Source organism: Microcaecilia unicolor, chromosome 2, assembly GCF_901765095.1.
Source record: "Microcaecilia unicolor chromosome 2, aMicUni1.1, whole genome shotgun sequence".
Classification (NCBI taxonomy): domain Eukaryota; kingdom Metazoa; phylum Chordata; class Amphibia; order Gymnophiona; family Siphonopidae; genus Microcaecilia; species Microcaecilia unicolor.
This window is the reverse complement of record NC_044032.1, coordinates 94689697-94709329: the sequence shown is the minus strand read 5'-3', so window position 1 is coordinate 94709329 and position 19633 is coordinate 94689697. Positions and strand designations below refer to the sequence as shown.

The window sequence follows — 19633 nt, the reverse complement described above, 5'->3', positions numbered from 1 at the left end:
CACGTATTGACGCGGGGCAGAGAGGGTCTCTACTGCGCATTTGCGAGCGAGTACGACACTCGCCATTTATATATATTGATGATGGGTGTTGGTACGGTAGGTGAGAGGAGGGTGATAAACAGAGAAATACAACTTTATGGTTTATAATGGGCTACAAAACCCAGATCCTTATTAAGTCCTGTCTGTTGGGTGTCAAAATATTCTATCATTCTTACTTCAAAGGTCTTACGTTCCTGTATTGTTTTAACATTACCTTTCAGTATTCTTACTGTGAAATCACTGGTGCAGTGTTCTGGTCTTGTAAAGTGCTGGCCCACAGGGGTGGGGGCTTGACTGGCACCAGCTATTTGTGATGTCTGTGCAGATTGAATCTTGTCTTAAGCATCTGGCCTGTTTCTCCAATACAGCATCCTTCCTTACATTTTTTACACTGAATGATATATACCACATTGGAAGATGAGCATGTAAAAGATTCCTTTATGTTGAATATTTTTCCCTTGTGAATGACTGTGGGGTCCTGTGAAATGTTTTGGCATAGCTTGCAGCTGGACATGTTACAGGGAAACGTGCCCTTTTCTTTTTCATTTTTTGTTTTGAAAAGTTGGCTCCCATGAATTTCTACAGCGCTACCAGTCGTACGCAGCGCTTCACAATTGAACATGAAGAAAAGACAGTCCCTGCTCAAAAGAGCTTATAATCTAAATCAGGACAGACAGGGCAAACAAGGGATAAGGGTAGGACAGACAGAAGGACACATAGGGAAATGGGACTATCAAAGAGAGGAAGACAAGATAAAAGTTACGAGCAGGTGACAAGTTAGGAAACAAAAGCAGCATCAAACGTAGGCCTCTAGCCCGGACCTGAAAGCGGCCAGGGACGGAGCCCGACGCAATGGCTCAGGAAGTCCACTCCAGGCATAAGGCGCGGCAGGACAAAAGGAACGGAGTCTCTCTCTTCGAAAATGCCTCCCTACCCTACTTCCGGTAATCATGACTATCACACATATTATTGTTCGTAGTAATGGAAAGCCACAATTGCCCCACTGCAGCCATGAGGCAGCGTCGAGAGCGAAGAAGCGCGCGCAGTCGGCGGCAGCCCTGAGAAAGGTTCCCGTCCCCGCCCTGCCTTCGCGTCGCGAGACTCGCGACAGACGGCTGGGCGGTTCCGGTCTACGTCGCGCGTGACAATACCATAAAGCCGCCGTCCCTAGGGAACAGAGGGTGAGAGGGCGGAGCTTTCAGGTGTATGGAGTCAATTAAACCCAAGGTGGTCCAAGTTCCTTGTACGGAATCATCGGGGTAACTAAGCCGATTGGCCCAGCCCCTTGCCCACACGGCTTCGGTTCTACGCGCCTGCGCAATCTCCACCCCCTCCGTGTGCGTTGACTTGGGCCCGGCCCAGTGCTTTGGGGACGAAAACGGGGGCGTGGGCGTGGAAGCAGTAGAGCGATTCGTACGTATTCCAAAGTCAGCTCTCTGGACCTTTGTGCCCCGCCCCTCCCGATTGCAACAAAACATGTTGAGCCCCTTATTCCCGAGCACTGATCGGTGACGGTGGTGCTCGCAGCAGCAGTCTCAGCACAGCTTTTGTGCTCGTGCTGGCGGTGCCGTTGACAGGAGGTTGCTGCTGGAGGTCTTGTCAGGCTCGGGCTGTCAAGGTTGAACCACCATTGCCTGGACTTGGGTAGAGGAATCTGAAGCTGATTAATAACTACTGTCACCCTGCTTTATCCGGAATTTATTTGTAAAGCTGGTTCTAAGCCTGTCCAGTGGCTATTTTTAAAGGGTAGACAGTGTGGTTGGCAGCCATTCAGCTTTGGGGTTTCATAAAATTCTTCAGCACCTAGACATCTCAGTGGAGAGAAAGCGGCAGAATGTTTGACAAGGGCAGGCTGCCTTTCGTGGTCTTGGATGTAGTCTGCGTCGTGCTAGGTATGTAGATCTTTAGCACTGGGTGCTGGGTTGGCGAGTCTCGGGCTCAGTTTTAGTCCTTTCCGAGCTACGGGATGATAAAGTGAGCAACAACCAAGTACGGTTCTTAATCACTTTTATAGTTCCGGCCGCTGGCTGAACTCTTCCCTGCATTGCATTGCATTGCATGATATTCTTGCTTGATACTTTGTACATGGCGCCAGGTGTTAAAGCAAAGAGAGTTTCTTAGTGTCATCATATTTTCCATGATTTTTTTTTCTTTTTGGTGTTTGAAAGCAACTCATTAACTGTCCCAGTTTGTGGGATCTGGCGTTTGCTATTTGATTTCATTAAAAGTGCTTGCAATAGTAGTGCATGTCCCATTAACCTGTGTGATAAGTAAAGAATATTCCCTTTCGATTAACAGATGGAGAATAGAAAAGCGTGTCATCAAGGTTGGCTTAAATAGAAAACAGATGTGTCAGGGTTTCTTTTCTCCACCTAGATGGGTTATATATAGCAGGCTATCCTTAGCGAATTGTGACAGCTGTTTGGCAGTAAGGGCACAGATGAGGACATGGTTAAAGTGTTCATGCAATAAGTGTTTTGCCCACGTGAAACAACCTACACGCGTTTTTTAAATGTGCCCTGCCCAGGTTCATCTTTCCCTCGAGTTTCACAGCTGGTGAATGATAAAATTAGTCTGGATTACAGGGTATTGAATTTGATGTAGGTCTTTCTCTGTGATGCAGGACCACACCTTAGTGTCATTGTACTCGGATGGGTGTCTTTTATCTGTTGTAAGAGGACTGCCCAAAGCATATTTAGGTCTCTGATATTTTTTCTGTTTTGTTTACCGTCCTAGGGTTTAGGTTGTACAGTGAAAAATTGGTCTACCACAGTTGCCCAGAGATATTACCTGTATCTCCCCTTTAGTGTAAATAAAAGCCACCTACTCTCAATGAATTATCTGGCACTTCAAACTGCCAGTTACATCACTTCTGGCACTGTTTATTTATTATGTAACACTTCAAATCGTTTTGAAAAGTTGGTACCTGTGGCTGGGGCACTAAACATAACACATATTATTCCTCCCTGGATACAGTGATAGAGCTTGTTTAATATTGGGGATGCTCAGCGCCCACAGAACTGACACTTATGCCCTTAATCATAATACTTTTCAAGAAATTGCCTGCAGGCACAGTGACTCTTCCTCCTCCACTACCTTGGCAAGCTCACACACTAAAGGTGGTAAATCTATAAAGTGGGTGCAAAATATATACATAAATGACCAGAATATTGGCATATGTGTGCAAATATGTGACCATCTCTGGGAAAAGGCGACTAAAGTCACCAGATGCAAAAAATGAGGTTTTCATGAATCCTGTAAGAGCAAACAATTTGTAATACCATGGTGCAAACTCCATCCTTTTATGTGAAAAAATAAAAAGTTACAGAAGTTCAAGAATGTTGTTTATGGACCCATGACACAAAAATTGGCCATTCTCAGTATTTTTGGATCTGCTACATTAGTCACCTTTTCCCAGGATCGGTCACTTAAGTGCATAAATGTCAATATTTTAGCTTACTATTCTGTAAGTATGTCCGTATCATTGTATAACTTGTAATTTTCAGGTGGATGAGTCTGAATGGAGCAGTGCCTTTAAGTGCTTATCCCTGGAATCTAGGTGCAAGCATGTACACTGGCTCTATGGCTGGCGTAAGTGCTTGCGTCTAAACACATATATACCTGGTTACCCTAGTATTTCATAAAGGAAAGCAGGTGTCTACTTTCCTTTCTAGAATTAGCTGCAGTTAGGCACCCCTCTATAGAATTTCACTCGAAATGGTTATCCAAGCTGATTCTGGGAAAAGTGGATTAAAACAGTGTCTCTACAACATTCATCCATTTAGATACTAATGTATTCATTTGTTTTTGGCCAGAGATTGGCTCTGGAAACCCAGTCACCGTATGAACCCTTCATAATAAAAGCAGGCCATGTTCTCTCCACATTATTTCAGCTATGCACTGATTAATAGCCTCTGTGACCTAAAGACTTAGAAGAAATATTGGGCTATGTCCATACCTACAAACGTACAGATTAAAGCTGATTCAGGCATTGCTGGTTCCTTTTACTGAAATGTAAACCTCACAAAGATGTTTAAATTATTATAAATCTGTAATTTTTCAGTTGATCATTCAAGCTTTACCGATGGTGCACTTAGATTATTGTAATATAATTTATGTTGGATGCAAAGTAGAGATTCGGTGATGCCTGCAGATGTTACAAAATACTGCAGCTCGCTTAAAGTTTTTTTTTTTTTGTTTGTTTTTTGTAAGAGTTTCAGACTTTGAAAGTGCCAGACCTTTATTGCAAAGTCAGTCAGTGGAGGCCTGCGCAAAATTTAAGACTATGCTGCTTTGCCTTTTTTGATACTCCAAGGTGAGGCACCACAATATATGGTACCTGTCGTCGTCATCATCATGCTTGATAACAATTATAAGGGTAATTCACTGGGAATGTCAGTTCCAGCTCTTTCATGTAAACAACCCCCTGATGTGATAGATATTGAAATTTCAGAAAATACCTTGAATTGCATGATGGCGACAGGTACCATATATTGTGGTGCCTCACCTTGGAGTATCAGCAGTCAAACCAGGTATCTGTTCTAGAAATCACTGAAAACTTGGCTAGTTTGTAAATCTCCCCAAATTCTTTTATGTTCTTCTAGGGAACTGCTTTATTTATTCTGTTGTATTACTGTTCTTAATTTGTTGTGTTTTTCTAGGAAATTGTCCTATTTCTTTTTACTATCGGCTGCTCTGATCTAGAATTGGCTTTTGCGACATGAAAGTAATATAACTTATATGGCCAATATCTCCCATTGTAACAAAATAGACTTGGCCTACTTTAGTTCTCAGAGGATCATATTTATTCAATTAATATTTATTTAATATACTTTTACCACCTTCCCAAATTGACATGTATGTTTAGAGTGGTTTACAATATATTAGTGATATCTGAAACTTTTTCTGTAGATATGCCTCCTTTCTGCTAAGTAGAAAAGGAATGTGCTGTTCTAGTTAGAAAAACTAACCCTCCACCCCTTTTTTACAAAGTTGTGCGGCTTTGTAAAAAGGGAGTTAAATTAGTTGAAAGAAAACCAGCAAAATAGTTGGATAGGGATACTACATAATTTGTGTGTGTGTGTGTGGGGGGGGGGGGGGGTCAGTGACTCCAGGTAGTAAAATGAGCCCTGTGGTAGACAACATGCCTGGGAGCCCCTCAGTAGGGTAAGAAATGTTCCTTTAAATCTGTTGCAGATCTTGCCTGAGGAAGGGACCTTAACAATAAGAAAAGCTTTAAGGTGCAAATACTACTTTGCTTTGCTGAAATAGTCAATACTTGCTATCTATGAATGCAGTAACCATAGGCTTGTTGGTAATATGCACCTAAATGTAAGCACCTTGATACAGATTTACAGTAGTATTTTATATAAGCACTTTGGTGCTCCTTTTCAAAAGAGAAAAAACATCATAAAATGGTAGAAGAATGTTTTTCTCAAAAACATCCAAGTTGTGATTTGCAAAAGTCTGATTTGAGACGTTTTCCCCACATTTTGTCCAAATTTCAAGGGGGCATGGTTTGGGTGGGATTTGGACGTTCCCAAAATTTAGACCTTTTTTTTTTTTTTTTTTACCATAGTGGAACAAAACCAAAACGTCTAGGGCAAAAATTGAGACGGTTTTGGCTAGACCTGTTTTAAGCATGACTAAGTTACAAAAAATGTGCCTTAAATGACCACTGGAAAGATTTAAAGCATAACACCCCCCCCCCCTAAAAAAAAAAGATGTGACGGTGTCAGTACATACCAGGCTCTATGATAGCTTCAGATACGATGTCCATTCCTATTAGAGCAGCAAACTGGTCCCAGGAGTAGCTTAGTTGTCAGTGCAATGGACTGTAGAGAAAGGGATCCAAGTCCACCTAACTGGTACACTTATGGTGGAAAGTGTGAGCCCTCCAAAAACCACTAAATATATGCTGAACTTACATATAGGTGACACCTGCAGGCTTGAGGTATAGTGTTTTGGGGGTTTTTCCCCCCTGTTCCTGGAGAGCTCACAATACAATATAGGGGCTTCCAGTGAAAGTTGTACTTGGGAGCTTTTTTTTTTTGTTACATTTGTACCCCGTGCTTTCCCACTCATGGCAGGCTCAATGCGGCTTACATGGGGCAATGGAGGGTTAAGTGACTTGCCTAGAGTTACAAGGAGCTGCCTGTGCCTGAAGTGCACCTGCAGTGCCCCCTAGGCTGCCCCACTGCTCTGCTGGGATGTTTGTTCGGCTAGTGTACTAAAAATACTGTCCCCCAAATATCCTGATAGCTTGTTTTTGTGAGTTTTTCTCTAGGACTTTCTTTAGGTACAATTTAAAAAAAATAGAAAAAGATGCACTGAACACACACAAAAAAAATTCTAGAAAATGGCAATTTTCAAAACCAAAAAAGTAGATGTTTTTTCTGGTTCAAAAATCACTTTATTCATCACTCCCATTTGGGTCGTTTTATGAAAAACATCCAAAAATTGACTAGGGCATCATATCGAAAGTGCCCCTCTTAGGCACATAAGAGTTTTTATAGAATAGGCTCACAGTCCACAGAAAGTAGGTGGTTACTAGATGGATGGATGGAAATGGGACTTGATATACCGCCTTTCTGAGGTTTTTGCAACTATATTCAGGTACTTATTTTGTACCAGGGGCAATGGAGGGTTAAGTGACTTGCCCAGAGTCACAAGGAGCTGCAGTGGGAATCAAACTCAGTTCCCCAGGATCAAAGTCCACTGCACTAACCACTAGGCTACTCCTCCACTCTGGTTATGTTTGTGTGACCTGTTAAAGAACTGGCTCTAAACTTTCGAATGCATTTAGTAAAAGGGGCCCTAAGATGGCGGTTGTAAATATGGGTATAATTATCTGCAAAGAAAGCCAAACTGGAAAGTAAATTCTGCACAGTTCCCCTATTAGCCCCATCACATAACTGCTCATATTTCCTAGTTAACAATTCTCCTAATATCAGCATGAAGCATGTGCAGTGTTCGATAAAAGACTTCAAGTGTGACTTCAAATTTGGAGAATATTTTTTTCTGTGTTAAGACTGGTACTTTCTGCCATCAATTGTTAAGCTAGGGCTGGTCATGACCCCAAATGGTGTTGCAAAACCTGTGTTTGGGCTCATGACCTGGGTGAGCGTTCCATAGACTTGTCATTGGCCCACGTCTCTGGGATTCACACATTTTGTGTGGCCGCAAAAATGGGTTTTGCAGCCATGACGTTTGATGAACTTTGACTTAAGCACTCTATTAGGGGAAAAGAATATAAATGTTGGAGAGATGTCTATTCTGGGTTAGATGTGGAGGTTTCTTCACAGCAGTTGTTGTTTTAGTTTCTTTAAACAGGTGGGTTACGATTTTCTGCCTCTTGTTAACCTGAGTTAAGACAGCTGGACAGCCTCTCCACTGCAGTTTCATTTTGTGTATACACCTGACATTTAGGTCAGAGCTGGTCAGGTTTCTAGTTAAAATGACTTTATTTATTTTTTTTGCCTTTTCAGTTACTGCTCCATACAAGTTAATTGTTCTCCAGCTGTGAGCGGCTGGTTTTGAGGCCAGTATTTGAATGATGCCCTGAGTTGGGAGAGCGCAGAGCCTTGCGGTCTAGGTTCATAGAGCACTGAGGAAAAGAGAAAAACCTGGGTCCTCATGATGCAGCAGGGCCCTTGCAATGCCCATCACATGAAATGATCATGCATTGTTAATAAAGGTTTCTAAATATCAAAGCTTATAAAGGAAGTTCTATAAAGTCTTCCAGATATGTCCGTATAGCTGTCAATAATGTATACATATTTGGCAAGTTAAATCTATATATATAAAAGGCACTTTGAAGCCTCAAGCCGGTTTGGCCTGCAGGCTCCAGTCACTGTAGCTCCGCCCTCGCATCAAAACGCGATGATGTTGAGGGCGGGGCGGTCCTCGCCTCAAAACGCGATGACGTTGAGGGCAGGGCGGCCTTCGCAACCACGTCACTAAGAGACGAAGTCACGAAGAGGAGAGGTGTGCAACTCGGAACGGAGGCACGGAGGGGGTGTATGCAACTCGGGAGGGAGGACGGGGGGGGGGGGTGATTACCCTGCTAGCGCCCGTTTCATTTTTGCCAGAAACGGGCATTTCTTACTAGTAGTTTCATATTTCGTATCATGTAATTTAATATTTACACCCCCCCCCCCCCCGTTAGCTGCTGCCATTCACTTTGAATGAGCAGCGTCAGCTAGCTTGGCTTAGTAAACAGGAAGATTAGTAAGACGCATACAATCTTTCTCCTGTATAGATGGTACACATACCTAGGTCATTTTCTTTTTATAAAGCATTTTCTGTATGTAAAGCTTGTTTTACACCTGGAAAATGGATGTTATAAAGTTGCCCGAGGATATATGCTTGGAGAGGTTCATGTACTTTAACATAGGTCGTCCTTAGGTGGGGTGTAGTTTGCATAAAGGCAGGGCAGAGTTGTATATTTTTATATAATACATGCATATAATGCAAGTACACCTTTGGAGCAGGTGTAAATTGAGGTTAGCATTTGTGATCTAATGGGGTTCACAGCTGGAGCCTGTCTTATAAGGGTATGTAGGTGCCTATATTTCTTTTATAAAATAGAAAAGACTGAAAATATTTAGATGTCCTGTGTATATACTTATCCTTCTCTCTTCATGAATTAAAATTAATTTTATATTGTCCTTATTAAATGCATATAATCATAAAAGGAACCCATTGTGTGTAAGAAGCTAAAAATCAAACTTAGCCAAAATAAAATTTTAAACCTAATGATTATATTTATGTATTTATTGGGATTTATTAACTGCCTTTATGAAGAGAGAGAACCTAAAAACCCACCAGACAAAAATATATCTAAACAACCATCTTACCTAAAGAATAATAAATGTGTATTTTGCAGGCACTTTTTATGCTCACAGGAAAAAAAAGGAAAAATAAAAAACTGGCATTAAATCCTCTGAACTAACCCTTCTATGCCTCCTCATACCTGGTGGTAAATTTCTCTGACGTCTCATTTTAAAATCCCCTGTGTACTTCTGTGCATTGCAGCAGAATAACTGATGGCCGTATTATTCATTTTAATATGCTGAGCGTCATGCGCTGAACCTCTTCTATCTTTTGCGCACAGTCATGTGAGCATACACCTCTCTGTAACCATGTGCATCTGCCTGTGGTAGCTTTCTGCGTTGGCCCCTGAGTTGGAAGTTATTGGACTAAATTTCTGGATAATACTTAGTACAGCAGTTACTGCGTTCCAGCAAACTCTTTGAAGTAACTACTCTGTACCAGTTAAGATGTACTTTCCATACTGATCACTGTCTGGAAAACGTGACCAACCATGAATGAACTGGAGAAGAGATGAGCAGAGCATGAATTTGAGCATGTTAAGCTCACTCTCAGGTTTATTTTCAAAAGAGAAGGGCACCCATCTTTCGACACAAATCAGGAGATGGGCGTCCTTCTCCCAGGGTTGCTCAAATCGGCATAGTCAAAAGCTGATTTTGGGCACCCTTAACTGCTTTCCGTTGCGGGGACGACCAAAGTTCACGGGGGCGTGTCAGAAGCATAGCAAAGGCGGGACTGAGGCGTGCTTAACACATGGGCATCCTCGGCTGATAATGGAAAAAAGAAGGGTGTCCTTGATGAACAGGCCGACTTTACTTGGTGCTTTTTTTTTTTTAACGTCCAAGCCACAAAAATGTGCCCTAAATGACCAGATGACCACCGGAGGGAATCGGGGATGACCTCCCCCTACTCCCCCAGTGGTCACTAACCCCCTGCCACCCTAAAAAAAAGTTTTAAATATTTTTTCCAGCCTCTATGCCAGCCTCAAATATCATACCGAGCTCCATGACAGCAGTATGCAGGTCCCTGGAGCAGTTTTAGTGGGTATTGAAGTGCACTTCAGGCAGGCGGACCCAGGCCCATCCCCCCTACCTGTTATACTTGTGGTGGTAAATGTGAGCCCTCCAAACCCACCACAAACCCACTGTACCCACATCTAGGTGCCCCCCCTTCATCCCTAAGGGCTATGGTAGTGGTGTACAGTTATGGGGAGTGGGTTTTGGGGGGCTCAGCACACAAGGTAAGGGAGCTATGCACCTGGGAGCTTTTTCTGTAGCCCACTGCAGTGCCCCCTAGGTTGCCTAGCTGGTGTCCTGGCATGTCAGGGGGACCAGTGCACTAGAAATGCTGGCTCCTTCCACGACCAATGGCTTGGATTTGGCTGTTTCTGAGATGGGCGTCCTTGGGTTCCATTATCACCGAAAATCGGAGACGACCATCTCTAGGGACGACCATCTCTAAGGTTGACCTAAATGTTGAGATTTGGGCGTCCCTGACCGTATTATCGAAACGAAAGATGGCCGCCCATCTTGTTTCAATAATAGGGGTTTTCCCGCCCCTTCGCGGGGACGTCCTGAGAGGACACCCTCAGGAAAACTTTGCCGCCCCGTTCGATTATGCCCCTCCATGTGTTATTCCCAGACTGCCCTCTAATAACCAGTTCTCCGAGCTTCATTTTTCCTCTCTTGTCCTCATTCAGTGCTCTTAATTTTCTCCTGCAGGTCCTGTCGTCCCTAATCTCCTCCTGGCTGTCTCTCTTCATTGCTCTAATGTAATCTAGCTTTCTCTGTGCAGCCATTTTTTTTAGATAGTTGATGATTTAACCAAGTTTGACTGTTTATTCCTGTACATGGTTATCTTGAAAATTACATTTGTTCTTCTGCTCTAATTACATCCAATGCACTTTCACAGCCACTAGATTACAAATAAGAGTACCATGACTTACTTCTTCCTGACTTCACAAAAATCAATATGTTCAGGGAGGTAGGTGGTAGAGAGACTGATGAATCATTAGTGAAGAAAAGCAATTTCATCTGCAGCTATTCAAAAACATTGATTAAAACCATTTTTTGTCAATTTTTTTGATATGACAGTTTTCTGTTCCTTTTGAGTTTCCTCATATACAAGTACTTAGGCTAGTTTATTTTTGTTTAGTGTTTATATTCCTTTACACTTATTATAGCTTGGCTCTTGCAACTTCTTCTGGAATGCTCAATTTTAGGTTTTTAGAGTGGCCAGTAGGTGTTGCCAGAGTGTAATGGCTGAGACTTCTCTAAGGGATCCTTTTACAAAGGCGTGCTGAAAAATGGCTTGCGGTAGTGTAAGCACGGGTTTTGTGTGTGTGTTGATTCATTTTTAGCGCGTCTGTATAAAAGGCCACTTTTTTTTGCTGAAAATAGATGTGCAGCAAAATCAAAATTGCCGCACATCCATTTTGGGTCTGAGAACTTACCGCCAGCCATTGACCAAGTGGTAAAGAATCCGGGCGGTAATGACCTACATGCGTCAAATACCACTTGGCGCGTGTCCATTATGTGCACCCGAAAAGAAAAAATATTTTTCAGATGCGCGTATCGGACGTGCGCCAAAAATGAAATTACCGCAAGAGCCATGAGATAGGCAGTAACTCCATTTTGGCGCACGTTGGGCACTCGTAGACGCTTACGTGGCTTAGTAAAAGGGCCCCTAAGTTTAGGAACTCTTAATTGAAACCCACAGCATCCCCAACCCCTGCAAGTCTGTGGAGCAGAGTTTTGACTAGAAGTCAAATTCTGACCTTCATGGCATTGCACAGCCCTACAATTATGCTGCTGAACTGCCCCTAAAAATAATTTTGAAGACTTTTTTTGAATTTGGCCCTCGGTGTATTTCTTGGCCTTTTCCCTGTTAATGGACACATCCTTTCCTTTCACATTACAGAATATGAGTTATGGTGGTTTTTAAAAAGGAAGGATGAAAAGAAGGGCCTGGAGATCACTTCAGGGTTAAGAGACACGACAGCCCTAGAGGAGAGGAGGGATAAGGGAAATGGGATATAGATATTGTACATTAATACCTTCCAAATATTTAAAACAAACCCTTCCCAAAAGAAAGGAAGCAGTAGATCTGAAGGGAAGATATGAAGCTGCAAGGAGGTAGATTTGATAGTAAGATCAGGAAATATCATCTGAGAAGAGTTGTGAATGCGTTGGCTGCCCTTTGAAGAAGGTAGTGGAGACACAAATGGTTATGGAATTCAAAAGGAAGTGGGATGTATAGAGAGGATCCTTAAACAAAAGGAAGGAAGGTTAATCATTGAGCGCTTCAACTTAAAATAACAGCAAACTGATTCGTCACGTCTAAGAATGAATGAAGAAAGGGGCAAGCGGAGGTGATCTGCGTACATTTTCAGCGACAACCATAACAACCTTAAGAGGCAGATCAGATGTGCTGTCTGTCATATACTATGTTAGTCCTTCCCAAGACTGTCCAGAAAAAGAGCTGCTTTAAAACGTATGGGGCAGGAATACAGAAAATATCGGGGTGTACAGGAAAACATTTTTGTTGCATCTTATAAAAATTCTCAAGGAGTCACTGTTGTTGAACCAAGTTGTTCAGTTTGGATTATGTAACTGGACATAACTTCTGCTTCATCAGGATCCACTAGGATCAGCTTGAGGAGTATATATAATTCAGAATTGGTTTTTGATTGTGGTTACAGTGGAATTTTTTTTTTAAGGATGAGATCTCAGGGTTGCTTGATTAGTCTTTTCACAAATTTTTGCCTGTTTGCACTGAAAATCTAAATACAATAGCAGTAATTTAAATAGTTTTGCTGCATCATTCATTTATGAAAAGTGCAAGTAGCTGAATCTAGCAAGTATAAGCATAGATGCAGCATCAGATTTGTAAGTATTCCCTTATATTTAAGGGCGCAGAAAACAGACACCATGTCACGTTCAGTTTTGCCTGGTGCATGTGTACAGTAGCTGGGCTTACTACAAAACTCTTCTGCACATGCGCCAAGGATGTGCTCCCCCCATCTTGCTTTCGCTTTAACAGTGTGCATATGATTTGCGTATCATTTCCTTTGAGCATTGGTGAACTAATTTTCTACGCTGTTCCGGCGGTATAGTTTCTGTGCTGTTGGCTTACCGTGAGTGTTCCAAGAATCGGAACCCTAATGAGAGAGAGGGAGCACGCTGGGCAGCAGCACCCTCTAGTTGGCTGAAACTTCTCAGTGCTTTAGAAATAACTTGCCTTCCATCCATCCTTGGTGCTTACAGACCTTTTGAATATAAGAGGCATGTACATGACATATTAGAAATTTTCTCTTCTCTCCATTTTACTCTTCCTATTTTTTCATCGTGTAGAGATTTCAGCTGCACCTGTAGTTGTTTTCTGTGGTGCATATGCTGTGCTGAAGAATAGAATCTGGCAGACCTTCTGTGGTCCTATTGGTATTATTTTTTTTCTTATACATTTGACCTGCAAGATAGTACATCGAGAAATAAAACTGAACTAAAGAAACAGTTCACTGGGATAGCACCAAGAGAGAACTTTACTAATTTGGCTGTGTTCTCTGCCTTTCACCCTGACAGAATCTCAATTCTAGCATTTCGGCCACTTTTACAAAGCCATTTTCTGGCTGAAAAGCCAGCAGCAGGTTTATTATGATAAATGACTGTCACAAGGCATGAGAAACAGTAGTAGTAGCTTTATGAACCTCGATGGAGGTACTGACTTTTTGGTTCCTTAAGTTGTGTTTTCTCCAGACTGCTTGTGCTGCACAGATAAACAGTTTAAAGTGTAGCTGTGTTGGGGAGTGCTTCGGTATTGTGTTTATCTGCCAGCTGAAATGGGATCTGCAAAAAAGGTTAGGCTCCAGTCTGGATAAAGAAAAGTTATTTACATTCCTGTACCAGTCATTAATATGTCTCATTGTGCAAGCTACTGTTAGGTGTCTTAAATTTAACAGGCCTAGCCCCCCATGTGATTTGGGCTTCTGCAAAATTGATATGGGTAGCCGGGCCCTCTTCCCCTGCCGCAGATATACCTGCAACATTTTATTCAGTGCTTTTTCATCCCTAACCCGCAAGAACAGGGGTAACATCTGAAAAACGTACAACCACTTCAGGGCCCAGATCATATTGAAGAGTGCTATGCGCCCCAGCAATGAGACCAGGTAGGCTCGCCACAGGCTAAGGGTCTTCTGAAGGGAGATCACCAAGGGACGAATGTTGCAGGCATATAACGTGGGCAAATTGGAAAAATAACACCCAGATATTTGATCCAAACATCCGCCCAGGAAAACGGGAGGTCCCCGTGCCACGAACTTTGTATTGTAGGAGAGGAAGGAAGGGCCACAGACTTAGTAAAGTTCAATTTGAACCCCGAAAGAGTGCCATAGTCAGAGATCAATCGGTTTAGATAAGGGATGGAGGCTTGGGGGTTCGTGAGAGTTAACAATAAGTCATCTGCAAAGGCCATAAGTTTGATCTCTTTATGTTGTATTGTGACCCCTCTCCAGTGCCGCAGTGTTATGTAGGGTTCTGAGAAGTGGTTCAAGCGTGAGAAGGAACAATAGGGGGGAAAGAGGGCACCCCTGTCTCGTATCACGAAGGATGGGAAACGAGTCAGTACGGTGCCCATTTAACTAGTAAAGCTGCTCTTGGGTCCGCATACAATACTGACACTGCCCTAAAGTACCAGCCCGAGACCCTTAAATAAGTGAGGGTGTCAAATAAGAATTGCCAGTGTACCCTATCAAATGTTCGCTCAGCATCCAAACTAGTCACCACCAGAGGAATCTCTTTCCATTGACAGAGGGAGAGGGCCATCAATAACTTGCGAATATTACGTACAGATTGATGCCCTTTAACAAAGCCGACTTGGTGTGGGTGAATGTACTCTGGCAGCCCCTCTGCCAACCTGTTAGCCAGTATCTTAGATAGTATTTTGACGTCTATGTTTGAGTGAGATTGGGCGGTAGCTCCCTGGCAAATCCCTGGGACGGTCCGGCTTAGGCAGGAGGCAGATTAATGCCATGTTTTCATGTGTCGGAAATCCCTGTGTTTCAATCACCTCTTCAAGATAGTCTGCAAGGGGGCCCAGTATTTGAGTCTGCATCATCTTATAAAACTCTCCTGTGAAACCATCTAGGCCGGGAACCGAGTTTAATTTTAAGCCTTTAATCACTTTTTGCACTTCCTTAGCAGTGAGCGGTGCATTGAGAGCGTTTACAAAGTCTCCTGCAAATCTGGCCAACCCCGACCTCTCTAAGTATGCTTGGATATCGGGCGGTGCCACCCCCATAGTCTCAGGACTAGCATACAATTCCTGAAAATGGGTCACAAAAGTCTCTGCCATCTCTTTTAAATTAGATGTGACCCACCCTGAAGAGGTCTCTATAGCTGGTATGTGCCGGGGGCCCTCCCACTCCCTGACCACCTTAGTGAGCAGTGCGCCCATTTTATTCCCAAATTTAAAGAATTTTCGCTTTGCTTGTAATAGCAACTATGAGGTGCGTTCGTGAATGTAAGAGTGGCCTGTAGAGTGTCAAAAGTGATGTCAGAGGAGCGGGCCATGTGGGACCATTTCACCGCCCTTAGTTTCCACTCCAATGTTACTATATCATGCGCTAATCATTTTTTGCGGGAACTAACATATGCGATGATATGGTACCTTAGTACAACTTTACCCATAGGCCAAAACAATGTGGGGTCAGTCATACGTTCTTGATTATGCCGAACATATTCATCCCATTGTCATTGCATGTAGGCTAGGAAGTCTCTGGAATGATACAAATACAAGGGAAAACGCCACCCTGAGTTTTGTTGCGCAGAAGGGGCTGCCTCCACATCCACCCATATCAAGGCATGGTTGGAGATCTCCTCCGGGCCAATCACCGCTGACACTACCTGGGGAAACGGGCAGCCACTCACAAATACGTAATCCAGTCGAGAAAGGGACTGGTGTGCCCGAGAGGTGTTTGTGTAGTCGCGCTCCTTGGGGTGTAAAAGCCTCCTTGGATCCAGCAGGCCTAAAGCCCTGCACAACCCTTGTAATTCACTTTTTCCACGCCCCATTCGAGCATGTGGTACCCTAGAACGATCCATCTCGGGATCTAATACCATGTTCATGTCCCCTGCAACTGTCAGTGGGTAGGTCATGTATTTAAGGCATTTCTTTAGGAGGAGACTGCAGAAAGATGGTTCCTGAGGGACCGGGTCGTATACCCCAACCAGCACCAGTTCCCTACCATGTAAAGTCAACATTATCCCGATGTATTGGCCCTTGTCATCTTCAGAAAGTTGTTTAGCTGTGCACTGTAGAGATTTATGTAGTAATATGGCTACACCTCCTCGCTGCCCCACTGAGGGGGAGCAGAAAACCTGCCCCACCCATTGGCATTGCAGTTTGGAATGCTCTGCCCTCGACAACCTGGTCTCCTGTAGACACACTATCCAGCTTATTTTCGAAAGAGAAAGACGCCCATATTTCGACCCAGATCGGGAGATGGGCGTCTTTCTCCCGTGGGCGTCCAAATCGGTATAATCGAAAGCCGATTTTGGGCGTCTTCAACTGCAATCTATTGCGGAAATGGCCAAAGTTGACGGGGGGGGGGGGTGTCAGAGGTGTGGGGAAGGCGGGACTGGGGCATGTTTATCGGCTGAGGAGAGATGGGCGTCCTCGGCTGATAATCGAAAAAAGAAAGGCATTTTTAGCGCAAATTTGGGTCACTTTTTTTTTGGACCGTTTTTTTTCCACGAACAAGTCCCAAAAAAGTGCCCTAAATGACCAGATGACGACCCCTGACTCCCCCAGTGGTCAATAACCCCCTCCCACCCAAAAAAAACAACTTTAACAACTTTTTTTTCCAGCCTGTATGCCAGCCTCAAATGTCATACCTAGCTCCATCACAGCAGTAAGCAGGTCCCTGGAGCAGTTGTTAGTGGGTGCAGTGGACTTCAGCCAGGTGGACCCAGGCCCATCCCCCCCCCCCACCTGTCACACTTGTGGTGGTGAATGGGAGCGCTCCAAACCAACCCCAAAACCCACTGTACCCACATCTAGGTGCCCCCCTCAGCCATAAGGGCTATGGTAATGGTGTAGAGTTGTGGGCAGTGGGTTTTGGGGGGATTTGGGGGGCTCAGCACCCAAAGGAAGGGAGCTATGGACTTCAGAGGTAGTTAACTGTTTATTTTAAATTGTTACAAGTGCCCCCTAGGGTGCCCCGGTTGGTGTCCTGGCATGTGAGAGGGACCAGTGCACTACGAATCCTGGCCCCTCCCACGAGCCAATGCCTTGGATTTGGTCATTTTTGAGCTGGGCACCTTCGGTTTCCATTATCGCTGAAAAACGAAACCGCCTAGCTCAAATCCGCACAAATCCGATGCATTTGCTGGGCACAAACCGTATTATCGGGAAAAAGATGGACGCCCATTTTTTTCGAAAATACGGTTTGTCCCGCCCCTTCACATACCCGTTCTTGGAGATAGACGCCCATGGAGATGGGTGTTCGTGTTCGATTATGCTCCTCCACATCCGCTTTGGCGTTTAGGGCCCCTAAGATTTTAGTCATATTCCAAGATATATATCTAACATGTCCCATTTTCTGGGTGAAGAGCAAATCCAAGAAGACAGGAGGAGCCTCCACGGAAAGTCAAAGCAAAACAGCAAAAGTAGAGGCTGACAAATGCGCAAACCAATAGGGAGATGATATCAAAAACCAGTTTATTCAGAATATTCATATCGAGGACCTGACACGGTTTGTGTTTCGGCACCAAAGCGCCTGCCTCAGGGGTCACAATCAACTTTCTACAAAAAACAGGACAAATTAAAAACATAATATTAAGAGATTACAAGGCTGGATCCCTTTGGTAATATTCATAGACCCAAATTCCTCCCCTGCCTCCAAATAAATGCACAGAATTCAACACAGATGGCACTGTGCCTCTTACAGCAGGAAAATGGAAGAACAAGCCAGAGGGTTTTATCTTGTCTGCACATTTTCTTTTCTTAACATGTAAAGTTGGATCTGGAGCCAAAACACGTTCAGACAAGGTAAGCCTGATTGGGGCACAGCAGGGCAACCATGGGATAAAAAGGAGCTCCAGTCCTGGCGTGTGACCGCCGGAGGCAGTGAAACAAGCTACCTGTGGCTGGTGACCAGTCCTGCTGAGCCTTTCCTTTGTTGTGTCCCGCCTCCTGTGATGGAAATTCTGTGGGTGGATGTGACAGAGAATAGGCTCCTGTAGGACCGTCCGCAGGCAGCCTGTTTCACTGCCTCTGCCGGTCACACGCCAGGACTGGAGGACAGACTGCCGGGGGGGGGGGGGGGGGGGAGGAGCAGAGAGATGCCAGATTCGCATGGAGGAGCATTCAGGAGTGACCATCTGCAGAGATTGATGCTGGACTTGTACGGTGGGGTGAAGGGAGTCTGAGCTCAAAGTTGGGGGATCAAGACCTCCCCCCCTTAGCTACACCATTCTCAACTACAGCCCCATTTCCCTCCTACCCTTCCTCTCCAAGATACTTGAACGCGCTGTTCACAGCCGTTGCCTTGATTTTCTCTCCTCTCATGCCATCCTCGATCCGCTTCAATCAGGCTTTCGCCCCTTACACTCGACAGAAACGGCACTTTCTAAAATCTGCAATGACCTGTTCCTTGCCAAATCCAAAGGTCACTACTCCATCCTCATCCTCCTCAACCTATCCGCCGCTTTTGACACTGTCAATCACAATTTACTTCTTGCCACACTATCCTCATTTGGGTTCCAGGGCTCTGTCCTCTCCTGGTTCTCCTCTTATCTCTCCCACCGTACCTTCAGAGTACATTCTCATGGTTCTTCCTCCACCCCATCCCGCTCTCTGTTGGAGTTCCTCAGGGATCTGTCCTTTGACCCCATCTTTTTTCAATCTACACCTCTTCCCTGGGCTCCTTGATCTCATCTCATGGTTTCCAATATCATCTTTATGCTGACGACACCCAGCTTTATCTCTCCACACCAGATATCACTGCGGAAACCCAGGCCAAAGTATCGGCCTGCTTATCCGACATTGCTGCCTGGATGTCCAACTGCCACCTGAAACTGAACATGGCCAAGACCGAGCTTATTATCTTCCCACCCAAACCCACTTCTCCTCTCCCTCCACTCTATCTCAGTTGATAACACCCTCATCGTCCCCGTCTCATCTGCCCGCAACCTCGGAGTCATCTTCGACCCCTCCCTCTCCTTCTCTGCGCATATCCAGCAGATAACCAAGACCTGTGCTTCTTCCTCTATAACATTAACAAAACTCGCCCTTTCCTCTCTGAGCACACCACCCAAACTCTCATCCATTCTCTCATTACCTCTCGCCTTGACTACTGCAACCTACTCCTCACTGGCCTCCCACTTAGCCATCTATCCCCCCTTCAGTCTGTTCAGAACTCTGCTGCACGTCTTATCTTCCTCCTGGACCGATATACTCATATCACCCTTCTCCTTAAGTCACTTCACTGGCTTCCGATCAGGTACCGCATACAGTTCAAGCTTCTCCTACTAACCTACAAATGCACTCGATCTGCAGCCCCTCCTTACCTCTCTACCCTCAACTCGCCTTACGTTCCTACCTGCAACCTCCGCTCTCAAGACAAATCCCTCCTTTCAGTACCCTTCTCCACCACCGCCAACTCCAGGCTCCGCCCTTTCTGCCTCACCTCACCCCACGCCTAGAACAAACTCCCTGAGCCGATACGCCAGGCCCCCTCCCTGCCCATCTTCAAATCCTTGCTCAA

The 19633-nt window shown here is 44.4% G+C and overlaps 1 protein-coding gene across 2 annotated transcripts in view; it reads left to right on the top strand.

Moving 5' to 3' along the window:
- The first annotated feature begins 1443 nt into the window (after positions 1 to 1443).
- The window catches only part of PLPP1 (phospholipid phosphatase 1), a 208083-nt gene continuing 189893 nt past the window's right edge, over positions 1444 to 19633 (top strand). Inside the window, exon 1 of one of the 2 annotated variants that reach the window (XM_030193128.1) lies at positions 1444 to 1931. In XM_030193128.1, the coding sequence (XP_030048988.1) occupies positions 1874 to 1931 (58 nt within the window). In that variant the 5' untranslated portion in view covers positions 1444 to 1873. The remainder of the gene's footprint in view (positions 1932 to 19633) is intronic. The other variant, XM_030193129.1, reaches the window with a different exon arrangement.